The sequence below is a fragment of the Bos javanicus genome, chromosome 9 (assembly GCF_032452875.1).
Source record: "Bos javanicus breed banteng chromosome 9, ARS-OSU_banteng_1.0, whole genome shotgun sequence".
In the NCBI taxonomy this organism is placed as follows: Eukaryota; Metazoa; Chordata; class Mammalia; order Artiodactyla; family Bovidae; genus Bos; species Bos javanicus.
In genome coordinates, this window is record NC_083876.1 from 73245040 (window position 1) to 73259359 (window position 14320).

The 14320-nt window shown below is 42.2% G+C and overlaps 1 protein-coding gene across 4 annotated transcripts in view; it reads left to right on the plus strand.

Moving 5' to 3' along the window:
• Window positions 1-816: 816 nt before the first annotated feature.
• The window catches only part of MYB (MYB proto-oncogene, transcription factor), a 35687-nt gene continuing 22183 nt past the window's right edge, over window positions 817-14320 (plus strand). The window contains exons 1-8 of one of the 4 annotated variants that reach the window (XM_061428053.1): window positions 817-1198; window positions 5563-5680; window positions 7389-7460; window positions 8976-9068; window positions 9308-9528; window positions 11213-11447; window positions 12682-12762; window positions 13205-13309. In XM_061428053.1, the coding sequence (XP_061284037.1) occupies window positions 1176-1198; window positions 5563-5680; window positions 7389-7460; window positions 8976-9068; window positions 9308-9528; window positions 11213-11447; window positions 12682-12762; window positions 13205-13309 (948 nt within the window). In that variant the 5' untranslated portion in view covers window positions 817-1175. The remainder of the gene's footprint in view (window positions 1199-5562; window positions 5681-7388; window positions 7461-8975; window positions 9069-9307; window positions 9529-11212; window positions 11448-12681; window positions 12763-13204; window positions 13310-14320) is intronic. The other 3 variants (XM_061428052.1, XM_061428051.1, XM_061428055.1) reach the window with 3 other exon arrangements.

Here is a 14320-nt window from a genome sequence, read left to right on the forward strand (position 1 = left end):
TAAAACCATGCAAGCGCACGTGGGGCTTCCTGAGTTCTGCTGGGGGCTGCTGGGCTGTTTGGAACCCTGTGGATTTTGCAGGTGTGGAGTTCAGGGCGCGCGCAGCATTCTGCATGGACAGAGGTGTGTGGTGGGCACCGCCTGGGCCGGGCAGGGTGGGTGGGGCCGGGCGTGTGCCCGGGTGAGACTGAAGGCATGTGACAATGCGAAGGTGGCGTGTCGGCTCCAGGATCTGGGTGGAGAGTGAAAACTCCGCTGGGGTGCCCCATGTGTGAGCGGTGATAGCTCCAACCCCACTCGTACGTAAGTGTCTCTTGTTATCAAGTTAGAGATGTTCTTTAAAAACAGAGCAGAACAACAAAAACAAACTCAAAGCAGCTAGCCAAATATCCTATGTAAACGTATGCTCCCATCCCCTACTACCGACTCCCCAACCCAACTCTCCCCCATCTCCAGGGAGCTGAGTTTTACACCCTGCCTAAATCCAATCTCGAATGCGGGAGTTCCCCTCCCCCCACGCCCCCGTTCCTTGACGCCCCCGCGACAATCAGGCAGAGCCTGGAGAGCTCATTTCTGGGGCCCTGGGGCAAGCCGAGTGGGGCGACGATAGTGCAGCCACCAAGAAGGGGAGGCAGCATCAGTGGGACGCGGCGCGAGCCCGCGCAGCCGGTACCAGGGAGCGGGGTTTGCTCAGGAAAAGGCGCCGCCGCGGCCCCCGGTCGCCCCTCCCTGGCCCCGGGCTCTCCGCCCGCGCGCCGCCCCGGCCTCGCAGCGCGCCAGGAGCCACACAGCGGCGCGAGAGTCGGAGGGGAGCCGCGGCCCCGCGGGCCAGGCAACCCGGAGGGCGGCAGCCAAGGCGACCGCGGAGGCGGCGGACAGGGCGCGTGCGCACTGCAGGGGCGCCAGATTTGGCGGGAGGGGGAGTGTCCAAAGCTCTTTGTTTGATGGCATCTCTGTTTACAGAGTTTACACTTTAATATCAACCTGTTTCCTCCTCCTCCTTCTCCTCCTCCTCCGAGACCTCCTCCTCCTCCTCCTCCTCTTTCTCCTGAGAAACTTCGCCCCGGCGGTGCGGAGCGCCACTGCGCAGCCGGGGAGGGACGCAGGCGGGCAGCGGGAGGCGCAGCCCCGTGCGGTTCCCGCGGCTCCCAGCGGAGCCCGGCGCCCGCCGCGCCATGGCCCGAAGACCCCGGCACAGGTAATGGGGATCCCCGGTGGGCGGCCGTGGGCGGGGGCGCGCTGGGCTCCAGGAGCTTGGGAGCAGGTGGGCATTCGTTCCCGGATCTTCTGCGGGGCTGTCATACTGCGAGGACCCGGAGCCCCTGCCTCGGCAGCACAAGCCACTCGAGGGACGGAGAATGAAGAGTCGGTGCTGGAAATCCATTAGGACGCTGGGAAGCACGCCCTGAGGCTCATTTTGCAAGTTGCACAGGGTACCTTCTCTCTAGGGGGAAAATAGCAGCACGCTCCAGCCAGGGGCAGAGCGGTGCCCACCAGCCCGGGGGAGCCCACTACGTTCCTGGCTTGATGCCGCGGGTGTCGGCGAGCGAGTCGCAGCGTAATTGCTAGATGCATTGCGATATGTTTGGACTTGGAAGTGCAGAGCTAATGGCTGATATAGGGGAAATGCCGAACTGTTTAGTGGCTGCAGGTAGTTCATTTAAATTTCATTCATTCTTTATGGAGGCGAAGAAGAGTGTCAGCTGACAGGCTGCTGGAAAGAAGCTTGTAGGGGAGGAAAGGGTCTCTACCTTTGCAGATTGTTTTAAGCTCTGGTTTTGAATGTTCGAATCCCTATTCTCTGGGAGGCTTTTATTTCTAAAGCAAACATTGTACATCCACCCCCACGCGCCCGCGCCGCACATGTCAAGTGCACTTGGGGAGGCTCGCCGGGTGTCGGGAGTGAAGTGCTGTTACATTTTGGCGGATCGGAGGGAAACGGGGAGAGGAGAGGGGAGAGACTGGTCCGAACTGTCACTTGCTGGAGCTCCTGCTTCGACCAGTCTGTGGACTTCCCGGACTGGACGCGGCGGCGCTCCCATTGAGTGGCCGGGTGCGGGGGCTAGTTCCGCCGCCGCCACGGTTGCAGCTCAACGGCAAGGGACGAAGGCGGGCGGCACCCAACGCCGCTGCCGCGCAACAGGGACGCAATCCCCGCGGGCGCTTCCCGTGTGCAGGAGGCCCCGGCGCGGCGCGCGCACGTGGACGCGGCCAAGGTCGCCGCTCCTCCTGGCGCCCTGCTCGCGCAGCTTTCGGTCGCCCCGGGCGGAGAAGGGGACGCGGGGACAGACCTTGGCCGAGACGTGCTGGGGGAAAAAGTCCCTGGAGGCAAAGCAAACCCACGCTTTTTTCCTCGGGTTGTTTGATTTTCTTTTACTTATTCGTTTTTGCATCGGAGGTCGCCTATCCTCTCGCAGAGCTAGGAAGTTGCAAAGAGCGTGGGTGTGGGCCCTGCAGCAGCACCCTCGGCCGGGCCTGGCCGGGCGGGGGAGCGGCGCCCAGACAAGGCCAGGTACTGGAGAAAAAAAGGGAGACGACTTGGGGCTGTCGCTGGTTCCCTCTGCCTCTCCCGGGTCTGGGCGCGCGGGGCGAGGGTGTTGCCTCTTGAGTGGTTTCACCTTCGCCTTTGGGACTTAACTGTAGAGCAGCCGGGGTCATCTTTTTTTTTTTTTTTTCGGGAGCAGAAACTAGGAGGAAGAGGAGGAGGAGGAGGGAGCTGGGAAGCGGTGCTGGGAGGAGGCGCGGAGGCAGGCTCCGCGCGCCGCGATCTTGACCGTCCCCGCGGGGCGGGGCTGCGCAGGTTCCCGGCGGCTCCCAGGTAGCGGCGAGGGGAGGTGGCCGGGACGGGCGGGAGCCTTGAACCTGCCTCAGGGGGAAGAGAAACCCGGCTGTGGGCTCGAAGCCGTTTCTTGCAAGGCGAGCATCGACTCGGCAGGGATTATTAACCAGGTCAGCGAAATGAGTCTGAACCCTTTTTCTAGAATCACAGTAGCGGCCACAAGGCACTTCCTCCCGCTCCCCTCCCTTTTTCCCAACCCCCAACACTTTTTTTTCTTTTTCGTTTCTTTGCACGGTTTGTTTCCTTGACAGAATGTAACATTCATAGTCGTACTCTTGTAACCACACCAGGTCTAGCAGGTGGGGAGCCGGGGTGCATCAAGCTTGAAATCAGCCTTTGAAAGTCTTCTGACTGTTGGGTCTGAGATCTTGTCAGAGCAGATAAAGGAAAAGTTATTTCAGGTCCTTAGTAGAAATTAATCATCCTACTTAGACGACCGGGACCGTTCAGAGCGAGGAAATCGCATGCAAAGCTCAAAGGCAACACCCGTGCCTCGCGTGCTAATGGACCCTGGAGCTGATAGTTTGACCAGCCCTGGGCTAGTAGCCCTGCTCCCCTCTTCAGTGGCCTCTTCAGGACCTGCGGAAGTCACACACCAAGTTTCCCCCAAGACTTTGCTTGTGCACATCTCTGATTTTGCACGTTTCTGCTTAATTTTTAGACTCAACGAAAGATCTGGAATTATCCTTTATTAGCACTGCAAAGTACCTTAGAAGTAGAATCCAAGCCCTTCTGTATAGGCGAGGAACTGAGGTCTTGAGAGAGGGGAAGTGATTTGTCCAAGTCACGCAGCTAGGTTGAGGCAAAACTAGGATTGGCACCTTTACCTCCAGAAGCCTAGTCCTATTTAGTGTCTATGCGCTCTCTCCTGATGTAGGCTGCCCCCTATGGGCGGCCGAATTTGTTGCTTATTCCTGAGTGTTCAGCTGTTGCCAAGACAGTGGTGTCGGATTACTGGTTTGGAACGAGTAGTTCTCAGTTCTGAAAACGTGATCTCCAGATCTATCGAGACCCCCAAAGTTAAATTCAGCTGAACCTGTGACTCCACTTGCAGATGACTCAGGCTTTCTTGGAATCCCGGATATTTCACAAGGGTGCCACTTCATCTGGGGGGCTTTCCAAGGAGTTCTCTATGAACCTTTCAAAATTCCTGGGATTATAATAACATTTTTTTCACCTTATGATGCTTGTGTTTTTTATTAAAGGAAAGCTACTGTAATTATTAATCAGAAGTTGTTTAGAACCCTTTGTTGATAGTGTGAAATGGGATCAGGCTCTCCTTTAAAAGGATAGCCCCTAAGTGAAAGATGGTTATAGATTATAAATATAGTTCAGTGGTCTTTTTTTGTGTGATGGCGTTTTAAATTTGGATCACATCCTGCTTGCTCACCATGAATCCTGAACCTTCGCGTTGTTTCCCAGAATAATAGTTTTAAACTATAAGAACCTCAAATTCAGGATTTGGGGGAAGTAATTTTGCTGGTTTGTAAGGGATGGGTAATATATACTTGTAAGTTGCTTCTGGAAGACCAGATATGAATATACATTTTATTTTTTAGAATAATGATTTGCATTATGTTATTACTTTATATAATTATTTTTATTGTTCTTAATTTGATGGAATTCTCAATATTGCAATGATAAATTTTTAGTAACTCTTTAAAGATAGTATAATTTTTCCTTGTAACTTAAGTTTTATATAAGTAAAATAATAACTAAAAGTAAACTGGCTGTAAAAGGACTCATATCTATTATAGGGATACATTCATCATTATATGATTAATAAATATTAAGTATAGAGTTAGTTCAAAAGACATCAAAATTTATAGTTTTGGTCAAGTAGGTAAAAGGAAAAGTTCTTTTGAAAACAGTAATGAGTTCCTTTTAAACTCATCTGGGGAAATCCCTCAGTTTTGAATTAGGTACATTTTAAGATCTTTCAAATACCATTCAGTCTGAGGTAGAAAAAACATGAGTAAGTAAGATTCTGACTACCATGTGGCCTAAATTATTCACTTGGTTACTCTGGAAACTGAGGATTGTAAACATGGCCACAAGTTGGATCGACCTGGTCTGGAGTTTTTAACTGTTTGATATAAATGTTATTTACAGTGCAGTTTGATCACTTGATCCCTTATCCTTTCTCAGGTTTTTAAATCCTTTCCCTGTTAGATTCTCTTAATCTTCTAATCTTTAAGAGATGACTATAATTGTATTGTTGGGTGTATTACTTCTTGAATTTTTTCCTCCTAATAAAACACCAGCCCCATGAAGATAACGCAATTGAGTTGTTTATTGTATTTGGGAAATATTATTTAAACCATGTGACGTATGCCAAAGATTTTGAGTGTACTTATATAAAGGATGTGGGCTCTCGTTCTTTTTATTGTCTTTAACATTAAGTTTTAAACCTAAACCTTCATTGGTTGGAAGGTTGCCAATTGTGTAATTTGTCACTGGTCTAACATTAACAGCAGGTTTAAACATGCAGTGCAATAGAAAGTGCCAGGTCCTTTGCCGTATCTGTGGATACCATAAACAGCAAAACTCGTTTACAATCCCAGAGCAACAAAGTGCCAAAAACACTCTTGTTGTGCAACTTTTCCAAGTTTTATCTTTGTAACCTTTGAAGAGATTGTTGAGGAGTTTTGGTGTGAGTTTTGCTTGCTGTAGTTTGGATCCTCTTGTTTCAGTCCACATCTGCCCACTTTTTATTTCTGCAGCATCTACAGTAGTGACGAGGATGATGAAGACATTGAGATGTGTGACCATGATTATGATGGATTGCTTCCCAAGTCTGGAAAGCGTCACTTGGGGAAAACTAGGTGGACCAGGGAAGAGGTAACTAATTATGTAATCAAAACATGAGGAAAAAGCATGGAGTGCTTCCATTTGTGAAAAACAAAATTTCAGCTAAACTACAGGTGTTCAAACCTATTAGCAGGCTCTCTGATTTCTTACCCTAGCCTGCCTGTGCAGTGTGCTTACCCCTCACCACTCCCCTACATGGACACTGTACCATCCTTTTTCAAACTTTTTGCAGCTGTTTGAATGTTCTTGTCTTCTCACTTTATTGTTTTTTCCTCTGCCTATTCTGTTCTTGTCATTTTACTCCACAACTACTTCTTCATCACTTGTGAGACATTGCTTCTTCTGTGACGCTGTCCCTGGTTTCCCTAGACACGTTGGATGCATCCTCCAACCACTGGGTACACGTTCGTATTTATTGTTGCTGTAACATATATGCCTCTGCCTGTAGACTGTGAGTCTGCTGAGGGCAGGGCTAAATATCTATTCATTTTTGTGTTCCTGAACCCAGAATTGATCGCCACAAAGTGGAATATTAATAAATGTTCCCTGAACCAATGAATGAATTGCTATTTCCAAAAACAAAACAAAAGAATAAAGCAACACCCATAAAACTTGTTGTAACAGGTTCATTTAACATTCTTAGCATATAATGTTACACAGAGAAATATACCTGGGTGTCTGTTCTGAAAGTGTTAGTTGCTCAGTCTGCTCTGAGAGCATTCAGAATGGATGGAGATGTGTCTGCTTCTCACCTCTCTTTTTCTGCGAGCTTATCAAAAGCTTGATCTTTGTAGGAATGGAAAAATGCTTAGGGGGCAAAATTATTAATGTAAGAGAAAAGTTGCTTTTTTTCTTTAAAGTCCTCAAAATTTGCAACTGATTGTAGAGGATTTCGTGTTAGAATAAATGATATTGACCCTTGTTCAGTTTCATTCTGCCCTCCTTTACTTAAACCAGATCTCTCATTGACAGGCAGGCAGGATTTCCAATGAGGTCCATGGGAAATGTATATTTTACCTGTGGAACTTGTGCACATGGATTATTCTTAGAGATTCAGAAGTTCTGATGGTAACCCTGGTTTCCTAATTCCTGTGTCTGTGTTGTACCATGGGAGTCACATCATGTGTGAAAGTTACCTTGGCAGCAACATGGGGGTTCTCTTTTGCTTGAATATGTTTAGAAAAACAGTTGTGAACTGAAAGATTTCACCCTGATGTTTAGTGTCTTCTGTGTTCTAATAAATTTGGTCTCATTTAAATTGTGAATATATTGATACAAAAACTAAATGATTTTCTTACATCATACCTTCAAGTTTAATTAAGAAAAGTGATCCTCCACTTTTTTAAATGAAGATATTGAACTTAGTAAATATTAGAGTAGAACTTGAACTGTTTCTTATTGAGATCCTGTCTAATGCCATAATTCAATGTCTATTAAAATCAAACAGTGGAGTTCATATTTTTCCCATGAAGTAGAACTTTTAAAAGTCACCAAGTGTTAAACATTTTGTATCAGACATTATGCTAAATGTTTTGCATAATTAACTCATATAATTCTCAAATAATCCTGTTGACAGACACTATCATTCCCATTGTACAGATGACAATATTAAGGCCCAGAAAAGCTAAATGATGTACCCAAGCTTATATAACTCATCAGTAGTTGAATCAAGATTCAAACTCTGATCTGAGTTTACAGTAAATGACTAATATCCTAGGATTACCTTTAAATATCTTAGGATGAAAAACTAAAGAAGCTGGTGGAACAGAATGGAACAGATGACTGGAAAGTTATTGCTAATTATCTCCCGGTAAGTTAGTAATTTTTTCTTTCTGTAAAAGGAAATCCTCTCCCAAAGATTTAAATAAGATATCCTAGGAGATGATATTAAAACATTACACATGTGCTTTTATGTAAGAAGTAAGGGAGAAATGCCTATCCATAACTTATATTTCTATTGTAATGCATATAATTAAATTTCTAAAGATATTATTAATGGATTTTTTATAGCATATCTTAAATGCTTCCTTCTTTATCTTTTCATTTTTAGGAGAATATATATTAGCAATTTGATTAAATTTGTTGTATGGTGGATGACTAAACTCATGATATTTCCCCCAAGTCTGCTTTTCTTCAATTTCATATCTTTTCAATAGCCATAATTTTGGTATCCTGGTTTAAAATTTTGGAGCTCCTTTAGACTTACCCGCCCCCCACCCCCACCCCGTCCCCTACACAAAGCCAGGATTAAGGAATCTGGGATGCCTTTGTTCATTCTCCTTACTGTTTTACATGTTTGGCCCCTTTCCCTCTTCTCTGGACAACTGCATTGCCTTCATAACTGGTTTTCCAGCTTGTAGCTTTTCACTTTCTCACATGTCCCAGACACCATTGGTAGATGGAGCTTCATAAAATGCAGCTTTACCTTACATCTCAAAACTAGCGACAGTGACTTCAAGTCTCACACATTAAGTAAACTGCCTAGACCTGGCACATGGAGCTCTTCCATATGCCTCGACTTAATAGCTCCAGTTCTGTTTCCTACTTCCTCTCTGTAAGCAGGTTTGGTTGAATTCATTTCTGCTTTCCCTCCTGAGAACTTGTGTCCCTGGTGATGCCACCTCTTAAAATGTTGCATCCATCCTTCGCAGTCTATGCCAAGACCTTTTCCAGACTATTTCTAAGGAAACATAATTTTTCCTTCTCAGGAGACACTCCTTTTTTCCACCCCAATATCATTTTGCTGTGGTCTCTTCTTGCCTATGAATCAAATTTCACCTTCTTAGTTAACTATATGTTTGTCTTTTACTACTTAGATGATTATAAGCTCTTATAAAATAGGGCCCATTTTTTTTTCATCTTTGTTTTTTCTGCAATATTAACACTTTAGTCCTAAATTGAAGCACATCTCTTAGCGTGAATGAGAATCAAACTTATGTCATTTAGAGTGGTCCAACATCAACATAAAGGTCCAACATCAATATAAAATCTCTAAGAAGTCTTAATCCATATGGGTACTTCCAAAGCAACACACTGAGATTAAGGTTAAGTTAAATTGACAGCCAAGTATGCTGTATGACGATCCTTTAGATCACGTAGAAGAACTGTTTCCCTCACGATGGAGAACTTCTAATTTTAGATACAACTTTGATGTATTCTTTTGTATGTTCTTTAGCTATAAGAAATGGGCTTTCCAAACATGCCCTAAAATGTTCTTGAATGTTTTCATGGTATATTGCCCACATGTGATTTATATGACAACAGTATTCATGTGTTATCACATCATGTCTTATGTGACAGTGCTTGCTTCATCTTATTTGCCTAGAATCGAACAGATGTCCAGTGCCAGCACCGATGGCAGAAAGTACTAAACCCTGAGCTCATCAAGGGTCCTTGGACCAAAGAGGAAGATCAGAGAGTAAGTTCTTTATTCGTTGGTGTGAATCACAATTACGAATAGCCCCCAATATTGTTGAATATTTCCCAGCTTGAAGAAACAGGTAAAGTATACAAACAGAAAGTTGAGGTCTCTATTCCCATATTTCCCATGAATGAAAGAAGATTTTTAGAAATTTTCTAAAGATAACATGAAGAATGATTACACTGACTCATTACATAACATTAAAACATAGGTTATTTTTGTGTGTTTATCTGAAGGTGATAGAGCTTGTACAGAAATACGGTCCGAAACGTTGGTCTGTTATTGCCAAGCACTTAAAGGGGAGAATTGGAAAACAATGTAGGGAGAGGTGGCATAACCACTTGAATCCAGAAGTTAAGAAAACCTCCTGGACAGAAGAGGAAGACAGAATTATTTACCAGGCACACAAGAGACTGGGGAACAGATGGGCAGAAATCGCAAAGCTACTGCCTGGACGGTAATAATATGTCAAAAAATATATTGATTGGGAAGAATGAGGGAACGGGTATGGAACATTCTGTTTTAAAATGTATGGTGAGTGAATTACATTTTGTTGTGGTGTATGTTTCATTAGATAAACCAGATCCATAGCTTTTAAAACTGGAAGAGACTTTAGAGGTTATCTGGTTCAGGACTTCCAGAATCCACCCAATGGTGAGCTTGAGCCAACTTTCTCAGCCTCAATTGCCCCATTTGCAAAACAGGTTATAACCCACTTCTCAGGGCCAATGTTAGTACCAAATAAAATATATCGGAGCACTCTGTAAACTTCAAAACTCTAAACATGTAGAAGGAAACCAAGGATTAATAGTTTGGTATGAGTTCATACAGCTAGTTGTGACCAGAAGGAGTTCAGGTACCATTTTCCTGATACCATGTTCATTTCATTATACCACTTGGCTTAATTTTTTTCTTTTGAATAAAGAAAGGCTGTATCTCTAGAATTATCATACTTCTTCCAGGTTTTTAAATAATGTTGTTGTTATGCTTTCTTTTTCATGAACAAGGCATGAAAATGACCTCATTTTGAGGGATATCTTTGGAAGCTCATTTTTGTCCCACTTTCACCATTTAAACAGTTTATAACAGATGTTTAATTGGGGAGATACTATTTATTATAAATCTTCATAAAAATATCATAAGATAGGAAATATTTTAAATGATTTATTCTTCAGCTTCATGACCCAAAGTGGAGAAAGAGTCGTTTCAAAGAAGGCCGTGCTTCTGATGGTCTATTCAGTATTCCCTTGTGATGTTCTGAAGCATTTCCTCTCTCTCGGTCCAGAATAAGCTCAGAGAATTCAAGAGGTTGATAAAGGGAGGCCTTTTCTCCCGTATGGTCTGAGAGGATATGTTGTTGATTCTTTTAAAGTTTTAAGGGGCGATTGAACTTCCTCTTTCTTTAGCATGCATTCCCCCACCCCCACAGAAATAGTAAAAGAGAGGCTTAAAACGGTTTTGTTCTTTTTTTTTGAATTGAGAAACTGTTTTCCTGAGAATTGAAAAACTTTAGTAAAAATGCTTTGCAGTTTAAAAATATATTGGAAGTTAGCCTCTTTCCTTTCTGGATGCCATTTTACATTTTCATCTCTGCCCGCTTTGTAACAGTTTTAGGTGGTTTCTGAAATGTGGGAGGATTTTTTACTCAAAATCTCTAGCTAGTACTGTTCTAGATAAAGAGTAGACATTGAGGCAGCAGCAACATCATTACTGCTCACCAAACTTCAGTGAGTGCCTATTGTAATGTGTATGTCAGTCCACAACTCAAAGGAGTAATTTTCTAGAACAACCAGGACTTTAAGTTGTATTAGAGTCTTGTACCACAGTCAGAATAAACATTGTATTGAAATTGTATTGTATTGAAAATACACTTAACAAGGAAAGACAAATGTCTAAAAGATTTCAAAATTTGTATAAAACTATATAATTTCCATATTATGAAATTTAGAGAAATCTATGGATTTTTAATTAGTTGATTGGGGTAGCATGCTTTTAAGGACGTAGAGAAGACAGAAGCGAAAAAAAACACTAGTACTGGACCAAAAGAAAAGTCTCTGTTAGAAACAGTTTTCTGTCAATTAACTGTAATCTGAGTTGAAATTGTTGTTTGTAAAATGAATATGTGATATATTTCTGTGCAGAACTGATAATGCTATCAAGAACCACTGGAATTCTACAATGCGTCGTAAGGTCGAGCAGGAAGGTTATCTGCAGGAGTCTTCTAAAGCCAGCCAGCCACCAGTGACCACAAGCTTTCAGAAGAACAGCCATTTGATGGGCTTTACGCATGCTCCACCTTCAGCTCAACTCCCTCCAGCTGGCCAACCCTCCGTTAACAGTGACTATCCTTATTACCACATTTCTGAAGCACAAAACGTAAGTTGTTCCTGAGCATTCAGTTTAATGAAAGAGATGGTTATTTTATTACTAGTTCCAGGTAATAATGATAATTTCTAGTGAATACTTAGTTTTCACAGACATGATCATGATCAACTGAGAAGGGTAGGTGGTGTTATCCCTAATATGAATCCAGAAATGAGGATGTTAAGTGATTTGTCCAGGGTTACACAGCTCATAGAGATTGTCCAGACTAGAATCCAGGTTGTTTGGTTTTAACTTGCTGCTTCAAATCTAATTTGAAGTTAGCTTTTGAATGTAAATTTACTTAACAAGGTATTGCTGAAGAAGAATGAGGGCATGGAGGTGCAGTTGTATCTAGTACTTTTCTCTGCCAAAATAAAAAGTGAATGTAATATTACATTTACAGGGAAATAGTTTGACACTGAAATTTAACAGGTGATTGTAAGTTCAGCTCTGGTAGTGATCTAGCTGAAAGGTCTTAATTTATTCATTCACTAAGTAAGTGTTTGCCTTCTTACTGAGAAACAAGAGCAGTTTCATGACTGACATCTGATGTTTTTTATCCTCCTTTGAATCAGTGTGATTCTTTCCTCATTTCTTGATATTTATATTTATGGAAAGAAATTTTCATAATGGATTAGAAAAGAATAAAGAGAAAAAAAATCAAGATTGCAAGACTTGAATCTTAAAATTAACAATAATAAATGATGAAATTTATCCAAGAATTCAGAGCTCATAAGCAAACTCTATGCAAAACATACTCCCAAGTAGTTTTTACTTTCTCTGTCTATTCTGTAAATTTGACTGCAGACTTTCCTAAAAAGTCTTAGATGAATGAACTATCCTAAGAGCTGCTGTACTCTTTACTAAAAAAACTCATAATAATTCACAGAAAAATATTTTTATTTATAAACAGCTAGTGCCAGCTGTTTTTGGCATCAAAACTTCGTTCATACACTCATGAATGTGTTTCAGATTATATTTTTCTTTCTAGTTTTCTCTAAGGAATACTTCCTGTCATAATTAATGAGCATTTAAATTTTTTTTCACTACATTGCTTTAATATTATTAAATGTTTGGCTAAAATTTCAAATTAGAATTGGATTTTATTTATTTTGCTTTGTGAATTTTATCAGAAAAGTGCTTTTTTTTTCCTTAGTATTAGAGTGAAACTTGAGGAAGCCAACAAGTCCCCTGAAGCATGTGTAACCATGAATGACTCGGCCTTTGTTTTGCATTTTTGATGTAGGTCTCCAGTCACGTCCCATATCCTGTAGCATTACATGTAAATATAGTCAATGTCCCTCAGCCAGCTGCTGCAGCTATTCAGGTAAGTCCACTGTAAAGATCATTTCATAAAGAAGCTCATTAGTTGCTCAAGGCACAGCTCTGGTTCTTTCATCCAAACACTTATTTCCACCTGATCCATTGAAGTTAAAAAAATGGGGGACAGTGAAAAAATGGGCGGAGTTCTGGCCAGCAGTCTCCACTTCCGGATTGAATTAGCACGGGACTCTCTGGTTCTCGGATGTTGAAAGTTGAAACAACCCCTCTGTCAGCATCTCCGTGAGCCTCACGTTTCACATCCCTCCCTTATGTCTGGGATAACATTCACAGAGATTTCTGTAGTGGCCAGATTCGGTTGGCGTTGGTTCCATGCCAGGGTTCTTTGGGTTCTGTGTGGTCTCTTGTGAACCACAGGCCATGACCATTGTATTTACAGCTACCAACCAGGCCTTTGTGTTTTCTTCTTGCTTAACTTTTCATTTCAGAGACACTATAATGATGAAGACCCTGAGAAAGAAAAGCGAATAAAGGAGTTAGAGTTGCTTCTAATGTCAACTGAGAACGAACTCAAAGGACAGCAGGCACTTCCAGTAAGCTGTCACTGCGTGCTTGATCCAAGCGGTGGATAATGGCTTGACCCCAGTGTTCTTCTATATCTTTTTCGTTATCTTCTAACAATCACACTAATCAAGACTCCATATATCCACTAACAATGTTTAAACACTAGAGGTTGCTTGTAATAAAATGCAATCGGTATCACAGTGTGTGTTGACTAACTTGGAAGTCGTCCTTTTGTGTTGCCATAGAACCTCAATATCCATCTGTGAGTCTCTTCCTCAATTTTTTTTTCTTCAGAAGGACTATAATCAATTTAGTGAGTAGCAGAGAAAAAACTGAAAATTTGCAATTTTTTTTTTACAAAGCTGTGTGTCTGGTGCCTATTCATTGAATTTTTTTCTATTACTTTTCTTAAGCTAGATTTTCATATTTATCATTTCAAACATAATTTAATGTATGCCCAGTATATCCATGTAAAAATTATATATATATCAAATCTCTCCATAAATAAGTGACCCTCTTTTGTTTGCATGCACAAAAGCCGTGTGGACCATTATTGAATTTTGACATCTTTTCTAGTGACTGGACGACAAACTGGGAAAGCAGCTTGTACTTTGTAACATATGTAGTTAACCAACAAAGAGAATAAAAGATACGATACCCAGTAGGTATCCTCAGGAGTAGATTTCTTTTTGGTTAAATAATAAAATGATTATGTGCCTTTGATAGTTCGACCACTTTTTAACTTTAGTTAATGTTTTGCAATTTCTCCTGTTGCGTGGTCATGCTGAAAGGAGACTTCTGTTAATTTGCTCTTCTGCTTTTGTAACCACGTTGATTTGGCAGCTCTTTACTGCATCAGTGCAATCTGTAGCATTAAAAAGGAATAGAAGACACAAGAATATACACAGATAAAAGAAACTCTAACTTTTGAATCTTCCAGCCCTTGTGTAGGTTAGGGTGAGAATAACAGCCCACTTAATTCACAACAAACATTTATGGTCCTTTTGGAAATTATGTTCAAGTAGATCTTTAAGACATTC